Source organism: Spermophilus citellus, assembly GCF_964194105.1.
Source record: "Spermophilus citellus genome assembly, chromosome: 4".
NCBI classification, from domain to species: domain Eukaryota; kingdom Metazoa; phylum Chordata; class Mammalia; order Rodentia; family Sciuridae; genus Spermophilus; species Spermophilus citellus.
This window is the reverse complement of record NC_138185.1, coordinates 98981341-99000964: the sequence shown is the minus strand read 5'-3', so window position 1 is coordinate 99000964 and position 19624 is coordinate 98981341. Positions and strand designations below refer to the sequence as shown.

Sequence of the window (19624 nt, the reverse complement as noted above, 5' to 3'; positions counted from 1 at the left end):
AGGCCCTAGTGCCATGTGAGTGACCTGCTCAGGCTGATGGCTAAGCACTTTAGGAAACACAAGGGGAGGAAAACGGTCTGGCTTTTGCTGGATTTAAAAGACAAGTAGAATGCTGATTCAGAATCTACAGTGATGCAGCCATATCACTGTTTATAGAATTCACTATAGCTAAACTATGGAACCAACCTAAGTGCCCTTCAATGGATGAATGGATAAAGAAAAAAATATATATATACACACACACACACACACACACATATACATGCAATGGAATATTACTCAGCCTTAAAGAAGAATGAGATTATGGCATTTGCAGGTAAATAGGTGAAGCTGGAGAACATCATGCTAAGCAAATAAACTAATCCCAAAGAACTAAAAGCCAAATGTTTTCTTTGATATGCAGATGATAATTCACAATGGGCAGGGTGGTGGTGGTAAGGAGGACTAGAAGTACTTTGGATTGGGGGGAGAGGAGTATGGGGAGGGAGGGGGTAGTGGGGCAGGAAGGATAGAAGAATGAATCTGACATTACTATCCTATGTGCATATATGATTATACAACCTGTGTAATACCACATTATGTACAATCAGAAGAATGAGAAGTTATACTCCATTTATATATAATGTATCAAAATGCATTCTACCTTCATGCATAACTTTTTAGAACAAATTAAAAAAAAAACAACAAAATAAACCCTTAGTAGCTTAAGAAAAAAAAAGGTGGAAACTACTTGATTTAAAAGTCTTAAAAGATATAATTTAAAAAGTACATTGAGTGTAAAAAAAATTAGGAAAAAATAGGCATTTTCTCATAAGAGAAAACTTGTCTGTCACCAGGCACAGTGGTGCATGCCTATAATCCCAGTGACTCAGGAGGTTGAGGCAGGAGGATTACTAGTTCAAAGCCAGCCTTAGCAACTTAATGAGACCCTAAACAAATCAAGAGATCCTGTCTCTAAATAAAATACAAAAAGGGCTGGGGATGTGGCTCAGTGGTTAAGTACCCTGGGTTGAATCCCTGGTACCAAAAAAAAAAAAAAAAAAAAAAAAAGAAAGAAAGAAAGAAAGAAAAAGAAAATCTGTCTGTAGAACAATTACTCAGGTAGTTAGGGGTGCTGTCCTTTGGGCCTCACAGCAGTGGTCCCCTGTACAATGCTGTAAGAGAACTTAACCGCTTCTCAGCCAGCTGCTGTCCCACTCGGCCACCCAACTGTGGGCTGGGATTTCTCAGGATGGAGCACTGAGTGGGCCACTGTCTGGGTAAATGATGACTGAGGACAGGTTGAGAGCTACCTCATAGAAAAACACAGTGTAGCTGTGCAACTGAAGGTCTTTACCTTGATTATTTGAGACGAGACTCATTTGGCCTATTTTAGGCAGTGTGTAACCATTATGAGTTACTTCATCCAAGGGAGGCAGGCAGGGTGGCTTGTACTATGCATAGTATGTATAGCCCATTTGTGAGTTTTCCTGGTTGGAGGAATGAACATAAGAATAGTGATGGTTGAGATATTCTCTGGAGATGCGGCCTGCTTGGCTTTAGACATACGTGATGGTTCATCTTATCTGTAGGTAGTGGTTTCATCAGGACACTTTGCTTTTGGTAAAAAGCATCTGCAAAATGTCTGGAGGCAGGAACATGTTCAAAGGATCCTTTGTAAAATGCCACAAGGTTTCAGATAGAACAAAATCAAGCTACATTGCTCGTTATAGTAAACAAATCACATTTTGGGGAGAAGTTTCAGATAAATAAACCAAATTTATTCATAAATAGTGAAAAGATTCCATCTAGACTGAGCACAGGAGAAGAATACAACTTGGTGGCATGAAAAGAAATTCTGTAGACTAGGGACTGAATCCTAGTTTTGTCCCCAGCAAGCTGTGTAGCATGAAGGACACCAGCTCATCTTTGGGAGTCTCCATTTCCTTCTGGATTAGATTGCTGAAAGATGATGGGTGAGTTCCAAGGAGGCCACATAGTGCATGATGGAGGCCTTTGTCCTATGCTCGCTTGAATTATGCTGCCTAGAGCTTTAGGAATGGGGGCAGAAGAGGTTCCTTCAGTTTTTTATTCTGCACTGAAACTTGACTCTACTGGAGATACAAATGAAAGTACCAAGCATTTATCACAAATTTTGCTGTAAGGAATGGCAAAACTCTCCGTGAGAGATGAATGTGCATTCAAGGAGGGGGTTTAATAGTTGCTCCACAGGATAAAGTCATCTCAGGTAAATGCTGCTTTTCATCCTTATTCATCTTCACTCAACCAAACTTTTAATTTTTAAAAGAATCGTCTCAGTGGCACATTGTTAGAATTTGTAATAGAATGTGAAAGCTGGAAATTGTAACGTTCCCATTAGTGTTTTTTGATTCCAGCACATTATAAAATACCCCACAACTTCATCCCTTGTCACTGTCATCAAGGAGCCAGTGCTGAGTGAGAATGGGGTGGATCACTGCTAATGGTGACCTGGGGGTCCCATTAGGAGGTGACACTTTGCTCTTTAGCTAAGGGATTTCATATTACCAAGCAAATATTCTTGTTCAGGCAGTTGATTAGTGTTGCCAGCTCTGCAGGCAGTGTGTTTGAAATTAAGGGACAAAAATCGAGGTTTTGCAAGGACAAGGTGAGTCTCCATTCAATTGTAGGTTATTGCAGGGAATTTTCCTGACAAGACAAAATTCTGTGAATATAAAACCTATTCTGAAACTGGATTGATGAGTGCTATGGCAGGAGTTGTGGATGAATGAAAATTTAGGTCTCCAGAAATGATAAGAGAAAATAAGACTATAAAAAGAGTCCTAGAGGAGCTTCCAGCTTTCTGTCATGACTGAAATTTCTCAGGCTTAAGAAAAATAACTTGTGTTTTTAGTGACTCGGAGAGAGGCTCTTATTGCCATATAGCTGAGCAAATAAAGGGCTGCCGTTTCTGGGTGTAGAAAAGCACTGCCCAGGGAAAATGCAATTTTCCTTAACAAGAATTTTTTTTAAAAAACAGAAATATATGAAATGATCTATCTTTAGGGAAGCAATCAAGGAATCAAACACTCAATGTGATGGACCGAGAATAAGTATCTGTCCTTTGTGTTAGGGTAGGTGCTCTGGAGAATTCAAAGACAAGTCATAAAGTCTCTCAGACCAAGGAAGCTGAGGCCCATGGAAAACTCAGGCAGCTCAGCTTTAGGAAACCTCAGAGACTTCTGTCAACAGAATAAAGTCCTGACATCTTTGCCAGATGTGTAAGGCTTTATGATCTGCCCCCCACCCCAACACCCTAAATGTCAATGTACTTCCCCTACACATCTTCCTTCTTTTTTTTAATCACTGGAAAAATATATTTCACATAAAATTTGCCATTCTAACCTTTTTTTTGAGTCTACAATTCAGTGGCGCTAATTATATTCATAATATTGTGGATCATCGCCACAACTTTGAAAACTTGTCATCACCCTAAACAGAAACTCAATAGCCATTAAATAGTAACTCCTATTCTCTCCCTCCTCCTTGGTCCCTGGTAATCTCTAATCTACTTTCTGTTTCTAGAAGTTTGCATATACTAGATATGGCTGAATAACATAAATAGCATTGCATTGTGTTATATGACATCTTTTGTTTTTTTTTTAACCCATTCATCTGATGATGGTCATGAGGGCTGTTTCCAACTTTTGTCTATTGTGAATAGTGCTGCCATGATCACTGGTGTACAAGAATTGATTCTTGGTGGGCCATGTGGTAATTCTATGTTTGGCTTTTTGAAGAACTGCCAGATTGTTTTTCCACAGCAGTTGGAACAATTTTTACATTTCCATCAGCAATGTGTGAGGGTTCCAATTTCTACAAATTCTCATTAACACTCTTTTTTTTTTTCTTTTACAAATTACAGTGGTTCCACTTTATCCATAAGGCATATGTGCCAAGAACCCCAGTGAATGCCTAAAAATGCAGATAGTGCTGAGTCCTATACAATAGTCCCTCCTTTTCCTATTATCTGTGGTTTTGTGTGTGGCTTCTGTAATCCACGGTCAACCAGGGTCCAAAAATATTAATGGAAAATTCCAGAAATAAACAATTTATAAGTTTTAAATTGCATTACTGTTCTGAGTAGTGTGATAAAATCTCTAGCCATCCTCCATTCTGTCTGGAATGTGTTCATCCTTTTGCCTGATGTATCCACACTTTTTCTTCTTCCTGCCTTGGTTACTTACTAGCCATCTCAGCTATCAGATCAACTATCACAGTGTCTTAAGGCTTACATGAACACAAGCGCTATGTAGTACTCTAATGCTACATCCAAACCTACATCACTCATTTGACTTCACATCATCACAAGAAGGGAGTGGAAGTACAATAAGATATTTCAGGGGCAGAGAGAGAACACATTCACAGTTTTTATAACAGTCATTGTTCTAATTTTATTATTGTTTTCAATCTCTTATTGTGCCTGATTTATAAACTAAATTTGATCACAGCCTTGTATGTATAGGGAAAATATAATCTTTACTGGACTTCTATTTAACAGTGCCTTTTGAAAAGCATGAATTCATAATTTTGATAAAGTCCCATTAATATAAAACTTTCCTTTCAGGAATCATGCTTTTAGGATTGTATCTAAGAAAACTTTGCCTAACCCAAAGTTCTAGAGGTTTTTCTTGTGTTTTCTTCTAGAAGTTTTATACTTACAAACTTTACATATAGGCCTACAATCTATTTGTGTTAACTTTTGAATATAATTAATGAGTAGATCAGAGTAAAATTTCTTTTGCATATGGATGCCTAATTGTTATAGTACAATTTCTGGAAAAGATTCCCCTTTCTTCACTGAATCACCATTGAACTTTTATTGGAAATCAATTGGCCATGACTGTGTTGGTCTATTTCTGGATTCTCCATTGATGAATTTGATTATCTTGTTGTAGTGCCATACCATTTTGATTATTGTAGCTTTATACAATAGGAGCTCTAGATAAGTCTTGAAGTGGCATAATGTGTATTTTCCAACTTTGTTCTTCTTTGTTTAAGTTGCTTTGGGTATTTTAGGTCCTTTGCATTACTATATAAATTTTAGCATCAATTTGCTAATTTATACACAAAAGATTGCAGGGATTTGTATAAGACATTCTTAAGAAAAACTAAAAAATACATAAATAATATAGATACATACAGTGTTTGTGGAATCTATATTATTAAAATGTGAATTTCTTTCATTAACCCATACTTACCTACAGTCCCTACTTGAAAGGTGTCTACACTCTAATTTCTGGTGTTGATGCCTGGGTATATTTGTTACATGTCAAAGGGACTTTGTAAGTAAAATTAATGTTATAAGCCTTAATAGAGGTAGATATTCATGGATTGCTTAAACAGGCATAATATAATCATATGGACCCTTAAAAGTGGAAGAGGAAAATGGAAGAAGGGTCAGTGGGGGAGATGTGTCAGAAGAGGCAGAAAAGATCTGAAGTGTGAGAGGGTCTTGACTCACCATTGCTTGGAAGATGGAGCCAGGAAATGTAGGTGACCTCTGGAAGCTGAGAACAGCTCTTGGATGATAGCCAGTAAGGCAGGAGGGACCTCATTCTTATAGCTTTGAGGAATTGAATTATAACAACAACCCGAATAAGCAAGGAAACAATTCTCTTCCATAGTCTCTAGAAAGGAATGCAGCCAACATCTTGGCTTTGGCTTTATGAGACATACGTGGTGGTTCATCTTATCTGTAGGTAGTGGTTTCATCAGGACACTTTGCTTTTGGTAAAAAGCATCTGCAAAATGTCTGGAGGCAGGAACGTGTTCAAAGGATCCTTTGTAAAACGCCACAAGGTTTCAGATAGAACAAAATTAAGCTACAAAATTAAGATATTTCAGGGGCAGAGAGAGAACACATTCACACCCTGCTACAAACCCACTGTACTTATAGCCTATGAAAACTGTGATATAATGAATAGATGCTGTGTTAAGCTACCATGTTTGAGTGTTATGGCAGTTGAAGAAAATGAATACCTTTTTGTATCTACAGAAACTATAGTCATGATATCAATCTTATTCTTGATATCAGAAATTTTGTCTTCTTGCTTTTTAACCTATTCAGAAGTTTATTAGTGTTATTTATTAAAAACACAACAACAACCAGATTTTGGTATCACCAATATTTTTGTTTTCTATTTCATTGATTCATGTTTCAGTCTTTGTTATTTCTTTTGTTTATTTTGGGTTTCGCAATTGGCTCTGCTAGCAAGTGAGTAGACTATTTGGACAAAAACTTCATGAAAGAAAATATATAGATGGCAAATAAGTACACATAAAGATGAATCAATAGGTAAATGTAATTTGAAAACACAATAAGATATCCATCTCCCACCCATTGGAATGTCTAAAATCAGAAAGACTGACCAATTCTCAGTGAAGATGTGGAGGAACTTTTGGAAAACAGTTTTTCCACTTCTTAAAACATAAGTATTCCACACAGCACTCCTTAATATTAACCTCTCATATGATCTAACCATCCCATTCCAAGATATTTACCCAAGAGAATGGAAAGCATGTGTATATACAAGGAATTGTATATGATTGTTCATAGCACACTCATTTGTAATAGTTCAACACTAGAAACAAGCCAAAGGTCCATCAAAGGGTGAATGGTACAATGTGTCATAGCCATATCATGGTGTACTACTAACAGTGACAAAGAATGAACTATTGATCCACAAACCAAAACCAATGAATCTTAAAATAATTATGCTGACTATTGATTTTCTAGCTACATGATCTGTCCTTTGAGAAACAGAGCAAAATATATGTACTGTATGATTAATAGGGAGTCTATATTTATATAAAATATAGAAAATGTAAATTAAACTATAGTGAAAGAAGAGATGAATAGTTTACTGAGAGTGTGGGGGGGTGATAGGAGGAGCTAGAGGGGTAGAGAGCATGCGTATGCATGAACCTTGAGCAGTAAGAATATGTGCATTTGTCTTTATTATAGTGTTGGTTTCATGAATCTACACTTAAGTCAAAATAGCAATTATTCATTTTAAATATGTGCAGTCTGCCACATATCAGTTATCCTCAATAAGGGATTAATCAGGGGAGAATAATTAATTGGTCTATTAACAATTGAACATATATATCTCCATTTTCTTATTTTTCAGGATGGATTGCTATTCTGGGTGCCATCTGGCTGCTAATTTTAGCTGATATTCATGATTTTGAGATAATTCTACACAGAGTGGAATGGGCAACCCTTCTGTTCTTTGCTGCACTCTTCGTATTGATGGAGGTAAGACTTTTGTTATCTTTTATCTGCTTTTAAAATTTCATATTTTATTCAGTAAATGATGAAAGCCTAAGTCTATAAGTCTTTCTACATATTACTATGTAGAAAATTATGGAAAATTGTAATTGTATTATTTTAAGTTAACCAACTTTTACCTAAGCCATCTAAATGTTTTTGTTGAAATTATTAGGTTGCTATTGTTTTTTTTTCTTTTCTTTTTTGTGTTTTGCACAACCTCTTTGTGGCTTGGAAACTTCTTCTAATTTCATTTGCTATAAAGGAGAATGAACCTGAAGTGTTTAAGGAGGTGGAAATGCTGACTATATTGATTTGAACAGTATACATTGTGTAAGTATAGGTCTATCAAATCATCTCATCATTTCCCATAAAATGTACAATTATTATATGTTAAGAAAAGTAGAATTTGCTCAAAATAGGGTTTGGAGAAAAATGACTTGTGACAATAAGTTTACAGGGTAACATTACCTTGATAGCCGAGTTCAGTTTGTGTTATATTTGAATACTTCTGTGTTGTCATGGAAAAGAGTGAACAATATGTGTTGTTTTATCTATATAATCTATCTATCTATTTACTTTATTTTTTAGTAATAGTTGGAAACAATACCTTTATTTTATTTATTTACTTTTATGTGCTAAAGACCAAACCCAGGGCCTCGCACATGATAGACAAGTGCTCTATAGCTGAGCTACAACCCCATTGTTTCAGTTACAATTCTTATTGTAGAATTATTCACAACACATTTTAATCCTGAGACTATTTATGAACTTGTGTCTTCCTCAGACTCAAAGGTTGACTAACATAGAAAAATGCTACTCTGCAGGCAATTCCCTCTCAAACACTGCTCTTTTGCATTAAATTTAGCATATATTTATACTTTCATTTTCATTCAGTGAAAATGAAAAATTATTTTCTAATTTTCCATGTAATTTATTTTTGTTTTATGGGTTATTTAAAAGTTCCAAATCTTAGGGTTCGTCCATGTTTCTTTCTGTTTTTGATTTTTGATTTAATTCAGTTGTGGTCACAGGGCACACTTTGCATGGTTTCAATCCTTTCAAATTTTATTGAGACTTGTTGTGTGGTCACTATAGTGTTGGTCTGTTTTCTTCTGCTTGAAGAATATATGTGTTCTGCTATTGTGTGCTGGAATGTTCTATGAATGCCCCATATGTCATGCTTGTTAACATTTTTGCTGAAGTCTCCTATAGATTACTGATATTCTGGTAACTGTCCTAAAAGTGAGATATCGCAGTCTCCAACTAGTATAGCTGAATTATATGTTCTTCCTTTTGTTTGGTGATAGACTTTTATAATTATTATATCATTTGAACTTTTGTCATTATCAAATGTCCCTCTTTTTCTCTGGTAATAATGTTGTCTTAGTGTATTTTGTCTGATATTAATATAGCCATCTCCACTCATTTTTTATTACTCTTTGAATGGATTATCATTTTAAAAATCCAATCTGACAATTTCTTCCTTTTTATTGGGAAATGTATACTCCATTTCATTTAATAAAACTATTGTTTTTGGGCTGGGGCTGGGGTTCAGTGAATGCTTACCTGGCACGTGTGAGGCACTGGGTTTGCTCCTCAGCACCACATAAAAACAAAATAAAGGTATTGTGTCCACCTACAACTGAATAATACACTTTTTAAAAAAAGATATGAGAAGTCCATTTAAAAAAATTATTGTTATTGTTGGTTCAATGTATGCTGTTTTGATATTTTTATTGTCTCATATCTTTTTGTTCAGCTCTTTCTCCTTCATTTCTTTATTTTATGTGAATATTATCTTGTGTACTATTTTAATTCTTGTCTTTGTTATTTTTTTAAAACCATACATTTAAATTATTTTTTAACTGCTCCAGAGGTTAAGTTATACATCTTTATACACACACACACACACACACACACACACACACACACACACACAAATATATCTATATTGGACTAATACTAACTTCTGGCAAAATACAGAAATCTTTCCCATATTTCCATTTTGTCCTCCTTCTCTTTGTGCCATTATTGTCCCATGTCCTATCTTTATGTGATATGCCTAATGTACAGTTTTGTCATTATTTTATGCAACATATTTTAAGTCAATTAAGAGAAAAAAGAGAAAATATATCATTTTATCTCCTATCTACCTATCTACCCTCAATACTTACCTTCTCCAGAACTCTTTACTGCCTTATATGGATTTAAGCTGTTATATGGTGACACCCTGAGGGGTTCTTTCATTATATCTGGTAAAGCGGGTCTGCTAGCTGCAAATTCTCTTTGTTTATATACAAATGTCTTTATTTTGCTTTAATTGTCAAAGTGTTGTACTGCTTGATCTCTACAGAATTCTTGGTAGTTTCCTTTAGGCAGTCCAAGCTATCATCCCACTGCCTGCATTCTCCAGTTTTTCTTATGGGAAGTCAGCGCTTATCAATATTGTTTATCCCTTGTGCATATCAAGTAACTTTTCTGTTGCTGCTTTTGAGGTGTTGTTTCATATTTCAGTAATTTGATTATGTTGCAGCAAGGAGTGTATCTCTTTGTGTTTATTCTGCTTGTCATTTTTTTTCTTTTCAGCTCTTCAGATCTCTAATATTTTTAATCAAATGTGGATATTTGGATAGTCTTGGGTTATTAATTTTTTATTCATGTTTCCTTTCTTCCCTTAAAATGTATTTCTTATCTCTGAAGCTCCCATTATAAATATGTTGATTTACTAGATTGTATCCTACATTTTTAAAAAATATTTTATTTTTCTTCATTCTTTTTTCTCAGTGTTCTTCAGATTAGATACTTTCTATTGATCTATTTCATTCTGAGTAAGTCTTTTTACATCTTCTCAAATCTGTTATTGGGAATCTCTTAGGTTTTCATTTCATTCATATTTTTCAATCCCCAAATGACCATTCTGTTCTCTTAAAAATAATCTTTATCCTTTTATGATAGTCTCTGTTTAATGCACTGCTGTTATTAGTTTTCAATTCTTTAGGCATGATTTACTTTAGTTCTATGAGCATATTCAAAATTTGTTTTGAAATTTTACTAAGTTCAATATCTGGGTCCCTCAATGACAGTTTCTACCCCAGAGTATGGGTTACTATCTTCCTCCTCTTCATATATTGTAATTATTATCAAAAAACTAGAAATTTTAATCAGGTATTTTAGCAACTCTGGATGCTGATTAATCTTCTTGAAGGATTGTTGTTGATTCCATTTATATGAGTCACTATGAAATGTTTTTTGCTTCTAGAAACAATTTTGTCTCAGTTTTATATTTTTATGGCCACTGTAGGTTTTTTATTTTTAACTGTTTGTGCAATATATCTAACCTAACATGACAGCAATAATTTCATATAGTTGAATTACATTTTTTAAAAACCCATTCACCAATATCTTATTTTTTGGTATATTTATTTAATTTATGTTTGATATAAATACTGAGAAGGTGGAATTTATAGTCAACATTTTTCTATTTTTTAAAATATTTTTTAGTTGTTGATGGACCTTTATTTTATTTATTTTTATGTGGTGCTGAGAATCGAACCTAGTGCCTCTCACATGCCAGGCCAGTGCTCTACCACTGAGCCACAACCCCAGCCCAACATTTTTCTATTTTTTAAAAAAGTTTATATTTATATATTTCCCTGATAAGGTGCTTGTTCATATCACACACAACTTTTAGGTTTCACTTATTCCCAGCTGATTTATTTTATTTATTTATTTTGTTTGTGTGGTGCTGGGGACTGAACCCAGGGCCTTGTGCATACAAGGCAGGCATTCCACCAACTGAACGAGAGCCCAGCTGATTTATTTATTTATTTTTTATCATTAGTTGTTCAAAATATTACAAAGCTCTTGACATATCATATTGCATACATTTGATTCAAGTGGGTTATGAACTCCCATTTTTACCCCTTATACAGATTGCAGAATCACATCGGTTACACATCCATGTTTTTACATATTGCTATACTAGTGTCTGTTGTATTCTGCTGCCTTTCCTATCCTCTACTATCCCCCCTCCCCGCCTCTCCCCTCCCATCTTCTCTTTCTACCCCATCTACTGTAATTCATTTCTCCCCCTTGTTTTTTTCCTTTTCCCCTCACTTCCTCTTGTATGTAATTTTGTATAACAATGAGAGTCTCCTTCCATTTCCATTCAATTACCCTTCTCTCTCCCTTTCCTTCCCACCTCTTGACCCTGTTTAATGGTAATCTTCCTCTCATGCTCTTCCTCCCTGCTCTGTTCTTAGTTGCCCTCCTTATATCAAAGAAGACATTTGGCATTTGTTTTTTAGGGATTGGCTAGCTTCACTTAGCAAAATCTGCTCTAATGCCATCCATTTCCCTGCAAATGCCATGATTTTATCATTTTTTAGTGCTGAGTAATACTCCATTGAGTATAAATGCCACATTTTTTTATCCATTCATATATTGAAGGGCATCTAGATTGGTTCCACAGTCTAGCTATTGTGAATTGTACTGCTATGAACATCGATGTAGCTGTATCCCTAAAATACGCTATTTTAAGTTCTTTGGGGAATAGTCCGAGAAGGGGAATAGCTGGGTCAAATGGTGGTTCCATTCCCAGCTTTCTGAGGAATCTCCATACTGCTTTCCATATTGGCCGCACCAATTTGCAGTCCTACCAGCAATGTACAAGTGTGCCCTTTTCCCCACATCCTCGCCAGCACTTGTTGTTTGACTTCATATGGCTGCCATTCTTACTGGAGTGAGATGGTATCTTAGGGTGGTTTTAATTTGCATTTCTCTGACTGCTAGAGATGGTGAGCATTTTTTCGTGTACTTATTGATTGATTGTATGTCCTCCTCTGAGAAGTGTATGTTCAGGTCCTTGGCCCATTTGTTGATTGGATTACTTGTTTTCTTATTGTTTATTTTTTTTAGTTCTTTGTATACTCTGGATATTAGGGCTCTATCTGAAGTGTGAGGAGTAAAAATTTGTTCCCAGGATGTAGGCTTCCTATTTACCTCTCTTATTGTTTCTCTTGCTGAGAAAAAACTTTTTAGTTTAAGTAAGTCCCATTTGTTGATTCTTGTTTTTAACTCTTGTGCTATGGGTGTCCTATTAAGGAATTTGGAGCCCAACCCCACAATATGTAGATTAGAGCCAACTTTTTCTTCTATCAGACGCAGAGTCTCTGATTTGATATCAAGCTCCTTGATCCATTTTGAGTTAATTTTTGTGCATGGCAAGAGAAAGGGATTCAGATTCATTTTGTTGCATATGGATTTCCAATATTCCCAGCACCATTTGTTGAAGATGCTATCCTTCCTCCATTGCATGCTTTTAGCCCCTTTATCAAATATAAGATAGTTGTAACTTTGTGGATTAGTCTCTGTGTCCTCTATTCTGTACCATTAGTCCACCTGCCTGTTTTGGTACCAGTACCATGCTGTTTTTGTTACTATTGCTCTGTAGTACAGTTTGAAATCTGGTATTGCTATACCGCCAGATTCACACTTCCTGCTTAGAATTGCTTTTGCTATTCTGGGTCTTTTATTTTTCCAGATTAATTTCATGATTGCTTTATCTATTTCTACAAGAAATGCCGTTGGGATTTTGATTGGCATTGCATTAAACCTATAGAGAACTTTTGGTAATATCGCCATTTTGATGATGTTAGTTCTGCCTATCTATGAACAGGGTATATTTTTCCATCTTCTAAGATCTTCTTCTATTTATCTCTTTAGGGTTCTGTAGTTTTCATTGTATAAATCTTTCACCTCTTTTGTTAGGTTGATTCCTAAGTATTTTATTTTTTTGAGGATATTGTGAATAGGATGGTTGTCCTCATTTCCATGTCAGAAGATTTATTGCTGATATACAGGAATGCCTTTGATTTATGCATTTTGGTTTTATATCCTGCCACTTTGCTGAATTCATTTATTAGTTCTAGTAGTTTCTTTGTAGACCCTTTTGGGTCTTCTAGGTATAGGATCATGTCACCCGCAAATAGTGATAATTTAAGCTCTTCTTTTCCTATCTTTATGCCTTTAATTTCTTTTGTCTGTCTGTCGCGTCCCCCTTGCCCGCAAGGAAGACGCAACACCGGGAATCTTCTTCCAGTCGTTTATTCAGGTTCTCGAGATCTCTTCCACTCTACTCTCTTCTTCATCTTCCTTTTCTTCATCTTCCTCTCCGAATGCTCCTACCAGCCTTAATAAAGCATCTCAAGCCCCAATGCGAAGCTGCCACGTGGAGCTTTCTCATAGGGTGTTAGAAAACCACGCACCAACTCTCCCAATTAAGGAGTTGTTTGTCACAAACCACAGTCGAGCCAGCGCCATCTTGTAATGGCGACCGCAGCCCGCAGAAACGGCTCACTACAGTTCCCCCTTTTGTTTTCTAAAAACAATACAGGCGAGAGTAGAGGTCCTATCCCACTGTGCAGAAGTGGCTGCATAGTATGGCTCAGCCCCAAGGAGGGCCCTTCCCCAGATCTGAGACCATATCAGCCGACGCTTTTCTCGTGGGACGGGGCGTGGACGCGTCTAACCCGCATGCAATAGGACATGCTCTCCTTGAGGTCCACTTCAAGGATCACTCAAGTGCAGTGCCTTGCCTCGCATCCTGTATCGTGACGATGGTGGACGAAGGGGGATAGCTGAGGCTGAACTGTGGCTGTATAGAAATATAACGACAAACAAGTTGGTAACACCCTAAAAGAAAGGCACGGGTAATCTGTGCAAGCCAGACTTGAGGTGAAATGCCATTACTCATACTAAGCCTTCAACCAGGAACCTTATCAGACCCAAACAGGTCAGGACGTTCCCACATGACCGTTATTGGCTGAATATGAAAACAGACACCACAAATCTTTCAAGGCCTTGTGAGCTCCTTCAAGGTCTTGTGAACTGGCCTCTTTGACATGCACAAAAATCAGGGCTGGATCCAAGCCCTGGGGGCCGGGGGGAATCCGTGCCAGCAGTTCCCCCCCTTTTGTTTGTTGCACGTCAAAGGGAATCAAGTAGCCCCTGTCTTAGGTCGTTCACTGCCCCTACACTGCTTACCCGTCTTTGGGGAGGCCCCATTCCCCTGTCTTAGGTTGCAGTGCAAGCGTGAAAGTTGCCCGTCTCTGGGTACTACAAGATCAGCTTGTTGTTGCCAAGGCGTTCAGTGGTATCTATTCAGCCAGTCATTATTGGGTCTTTAATTGGTTCCGGTTCAACAAGGCATAGAGTAAAAATAAAGAAGAAAAAGGGGGCAAAAGGAGGAAGGCATGAAGCAGGGATCATTGTAGAAAAATCATCTTCGAATTGGTCGGAGACAAACTTCAGCAAGATCATCCTTGGTCTGCAGGCGTTGATAATGGATCTGTATTGGCTTAGAAGTCAGAATGTTAATTTGGTCTTTAATAAATTGTGTCATTCTCTTACCTAGGCAGGGGCCTACAGCAGCCATAAGGAGGAGACCGAAAAGCGGTCCCATTACAGTGGATATCAAAGGACTTAACCATGGGGTATTTTTAAACCACTGTTCAAACCATCCTTGTTGTGCTTCAAACTCCTTTTGTCTTTTAGCCAATCTTTCCGTGACCTTTTCCATAGTTTCACGGATTACCCCAGTATGATCTTCATAAAAACAACACTGTTCCTTTAAGGCTACACATAGTCCTCCTTCCCTTAGGAACAATAAATCTAGTCCCCTCTTATTTTGTAACACAACTTCTGAGAGGGAGGTGAGGGACTTTTCCAAAGCAGTAATTGACTTGGCCATGGCTGTTAAATCTTATAGCTGGGTAGAGAATAACATTTAAGATCTACAGTGGTATTAGAGGATAATTTAGACAGTATTACTACCCCTTCATAATAGGGCGGCCTGGAGGTCAAGCATAGCCAGCAATCTTGGGTCCTGTTAGGACTAGTGGCATTGAGAGCGAAAAAGGCTCCTTGGATCAAATCAAAAAGACGATCTCCAGTTCCAGGGTGTATGGGCCCAGGGGCACAATCAAAGGTTTGATAGCCCACAGTTATTGTTTGACCGCTGGGGGAAGATATTACTGCTGGGGCTATAGGCTGTTTGGGTCCAGATGGGGCCTTTTGATCTCCGAGCACCTGATTGGGTCCTATTAAACTTCCAGTAGGCTGTTCTGTGGTCAATTTAAGCCGAAAAAGCAGGCCAGGATTGTACTGTCCGGGGGTGTAAATACGCAGCCCCCAGAGATATCCTTAAGTCCAATCTGGCTGCTGTTTTCCATTGGAAGTAAACTGAATAGTAATATCTGATTCTCCCTCTATTGTTTGCCAGAAGTGGGTAACATCAGTTTGCCAGACATCATTGGTGTGTAAGCCTCTAGGATTAACACTTAGACTAGGGGAATGAATGAATGGAGCACACACTGGGCATAAGGAAACAATTTGTAGAGTCTGATCACGTGAGCACCCCGCACAGAAGCGTAAGGATTGTGCATTTAGATGGAATTTAGCATGGAGCTAAGGAGTTGATCCGTTTGTAATTGTTCCATGATAGTAAATTGTCTGCCAATATAAGGGGTTGCCTCAATAACTGAGGCTAAATTAGCAACATAGAGACTATCAGTATACACATTAAGTGGGATGGAATTGTATAGTTTAAGGGCCATAATTAGAGCCTCAACTTCTTATATTTGGGCAGACAGTCTAGGAACAGGGTGTCGAATTACTTGAGATCCATCAAAAACAACAGCAAACCCCCCTCTTGCTCCGTCTGTATAAACAGTCTGAGCTCCCGGGATAGATTCCCCTTTAATAATTTTAGGAGAAATAATAGGACATTTTTTGAGGTCTTCTAGAAGTTTATGTCGGGGAAAGTGATTATTAATTTGACCTTTGAAATTACAAGGGAAGAGACACCAAAGATCATGTTCTTGTTGGAAATTTAAAATCATATCCTGGGTATAAGGTTGAATGAGAATGTCAAAAGTCTTTCCAAACAGTGCATCACCCAAATATTTGGCTTTCCAGATCAAATTTGTCACTAGTTCATAAAAGGGAGTTATCACCCGAGAGTTAGAAGCAGGTAAATGGACCCAATAGATGGGACCTATTTGTCAAAACACTGTAGTAGGAGTTAATTTTGATGGCAGGATTATAAATGATAGGGGCATAGAGTAGTTTATCTGGGTAACCTGCATATCTTGTAGGGCCTTCTCTATTAGTCTTAATGATTGTAGAGCCTCAGGTGTGGGATTCTCTTGTAGGGCCTTCTCTATCAGTCTTAATGATTGTAGAGCCTCAGGTGTGGGATTCTCTTGTAGGGCCTTCTCTATCAGTCTTAATGATTGTAGAGCCTCAGGTGTGGGATTCTCTTGTAGGGCCTTCTCTATCAGTCTTAATGATTGTAGAGCCTCAGGTGTGGGATTCCTGACTGAGCTGGGGGAAGGGTCTCCTTGGAGGAGATCATACAGAGGCTTAAATTCCTGGAAAGAGAGGAGTTGGCACTGTTGTCAAAGTCATAAACATACCTCTTAAGAGAGGGGGAAAGGGAGAAACCTTTAGCAACTTGACGTTTCTCCCAAGAATGATCCTGACAAGGCGTAAATGTTGGGGGGAAACCAAGATTAGGGGTACAGTAAGGAGAGGCCTTAAAATGAGTGGCATTATAAAGACTATTAGAAGAAGGAGGCACTGGGATTAGTACTTCGGAGATAATAGCCAAGGTAGTTATGTTTAAAGCAGAGCTATTTACGGGGGTTCCTGAGCCTGATTGTTCCCCTGAGGCTACTTAGCTCAATACAGCACTGAGAATGCTTCCTGAGACCTGACTGGACCGCAATGGGTCCTTCCAGTTAATCAAATTCTTGGTCTTAAGGCTAATACAATGAGTGTTCCCGAAGCCAAAACAAGAAACTCCTGTGAGATTAACTTGAGATTGATCAAAAATGCTTTCCACCTGAGTTAGTGTGAAGGCGGCATCCACTCCATAAGTGCGCACAGACTCCGCCAGGGTCTTCAATTTATCATCTTATGAGTTTAACATAGAAACCTGTGGAATCAAATTTTGTCTGAAAAAGATATCTTCCGTTAGCATTTACAGGTAGGCATTTTTTTTTTTTTTTTTTTTTTTTTTTTAAAAAATACAGTTTCTGAGTAGCTCCGGTAGAAATCTGAAACGCAGCAGTACAGGTTAGTGGCTGGAAGGCGGGACTAGAAGTCCTGTCTGAGTGACTGTGGAAGAACCAATCGGTAGCCCCCAAGAGTGTGGGAGGTGGGACCAGGAAGTCGCTCTTCCGCCAGGCAGCCCATGGTTACCATGGTGATGCAAGCAACACGGAGTCCGTCGCTCACCCTCAGGGCAAAAGTTCCCCAAGATTTCCTAGCCGACCGCACCTTGCCTGATTTTGTTTGCATTTTTCCCCGCCTGGCCAAGCTCTTACTGCGGCAGCAGCCTGCTCTGTTTCTGGACCATCCCCGCACACTCCGGCTTCCGGGCCGGGGCGGGCTCCTGTTCCCTTTTCCCGGCTGCAGTGGGCGTCCCTGGGCATAGATCCCAGGGTCATAATTAATTTGCTGCTGCGGCACCCATGGCACAGCAACAGAAGGAACACAGAAAACGAAAGACACAGACGACAAAAAAAAAACACAGAAAACAAAAGTGAAAGTACACATAGCAGCTGCAATAAAATATGAGGCCTACGGGGTCCCGCTCTCGGGGACGAGGAGTCCGCTCCGCTCAGGGACGAGGGGTCCGCTCAGGGACGAGGGGTCCGCTCAGGGACGAGGGGTCCGCTCACGGACGAGGGGTCCGCTCACGGACGAGGGGTCCGCTCAGGGACGAGGGGTCCGCTCACGGACGAGGGGTCCGCTCAGGGACGAGGGGTCCACTCAGGGACGAGGGGTCCACTCACGGACGAGGGGTCCACTCAGGGACGAGGGGTCCACTCACGGACGAGGGGTCCGCTCAGGGACGAGGGGTCCACTCACGGACGAGGGGTCCACTCACGGACGAGGGGTGCACCACTCCTGACGACTGAAAGTTCTGATTTTCCCGGGTCTCGGCACCATTTGTCGCGTCCCCCTTGCCCGCAAGGAAGACGCAACACCGGGAATCTTCTTCCAGTCGTTTATTCAGGTTCTCGAGATCTCTTCCACTCTACTCTCTTCTTCATCTTCCTTTTCTTCATCTTCCTCTCCGAATGCTCCTACCAGCCTTAATAAAGCATCTCAAGCCCCAATGCGAAGCTGCCACGTGGAGCTTTCTCATAGGGTGTTAGAAAACCACGCACCAACTCTCCCAATTAAGGAGTTGTTTGTCACAAACCACAGTCGAGCCAGCGCCATCTTGTAATGGCGACCGCAGCCCGCAGAAACGGCTCACTACATCTGTCTAATTGCTCTGGCCAGTATTTTGAGAACTATATTGAATAGAAGTGGTGAGAGGGGGCATCCCTGTCTTGTTCCAGATTTTAGAGGGAATGCCTTCAATTTTTCTCCATTCAGAATGATGCTAGTCTGATGCTTAGCATAGATAGCTTTTACAATGTTGAGGTAAGTTCCTGTTATCCCTAGTTTTTCTAGCGTTTTGAACATAAAGGGATTTTGTACTTTGTCGAATGCTTTTTTTGGTTCTTATCTTTAAGTCTATTGATGTGGTGAATAACATTAATTGATTTCCGTATATTGAACCAGCCTTGCATCCCAGGAATGAATCCGACTTGATCATGGTGCACAATTTTTTTTGATATGTTTTTGTATCCGATTCACCAGAATTTTATAGAGGATTTTTGCATCTAGGTTCATTAGAGATATTGATCTGTAGTTTTCTTTCTTTGAAGTGTCTTTGTTTGGTTTTGGAATCATGGTGATGTTGGCGTCATAGAATGAATTTGGAAGAGCTCCCTCTTTTCTATTTTCTGAAATAACTTGAAAAGTATTGGTATTAATTCTTCTTTAAAGGTTTTGTAAAACTCCTCTGTATACCCATCCGGTCCTGGGTTTTTCTTGGTTGGTAGTCTTTTGATGGCTTCTTCTATTTCCTCCATTGATACTGGTCTGTTTAAATTGTGTGTATCCTCCTGACTCAATCTGGGAAAATCATATGACTTAAGAAATTTATCGATGTCTTCACTATTTTTTTGGAATATAGGGTTTCAAAATAATTTCTAATTATCATCTGTATTTCTGTAGTGTCTCTTGTGATGTTGCCTTTTTCATCCCGTATGTTAGTAATTTGAGTTCTCTCTCTTCTTCTCTTCGTTAGCATGGCTAAGGATCTGTTGATCTTATTTATTTTTTCAATGAACCAACTTTTAGTTTTGTCAATTTTTTCAATAGTTTCTTTTGTTTCAATTTCGTTGATTTCCGCTCTGATTTTAATTA

At 38.5% G+C, this 19624-nt stretch overlaps 1 protein-coding gene across 1 annotated transcript in view; it reads left to right on the top strand.

Annotated features, from left to right (window-relative positions):
• OCA2 (OCA2 melanosomal transmembrane protein) overlaps positions 1 to 19624 on the top strand; it is a gene marked incomplete at its 3' end in the record, with an annotated part of 367555 nt that overhangs the window by 192657 nt on the left and 155274 nt on the right. The window contains exon 19 of the mRNA XM_081289957.1: positions 7152 to 7279. Within this exon, the coding sequence (XP_081146083.1) occupies positions 7152 to 7279 (128 nt within the window). The remainder of the gene's footprint in view (positions 1 to 7151; positions 7280 to 19624) is intronic.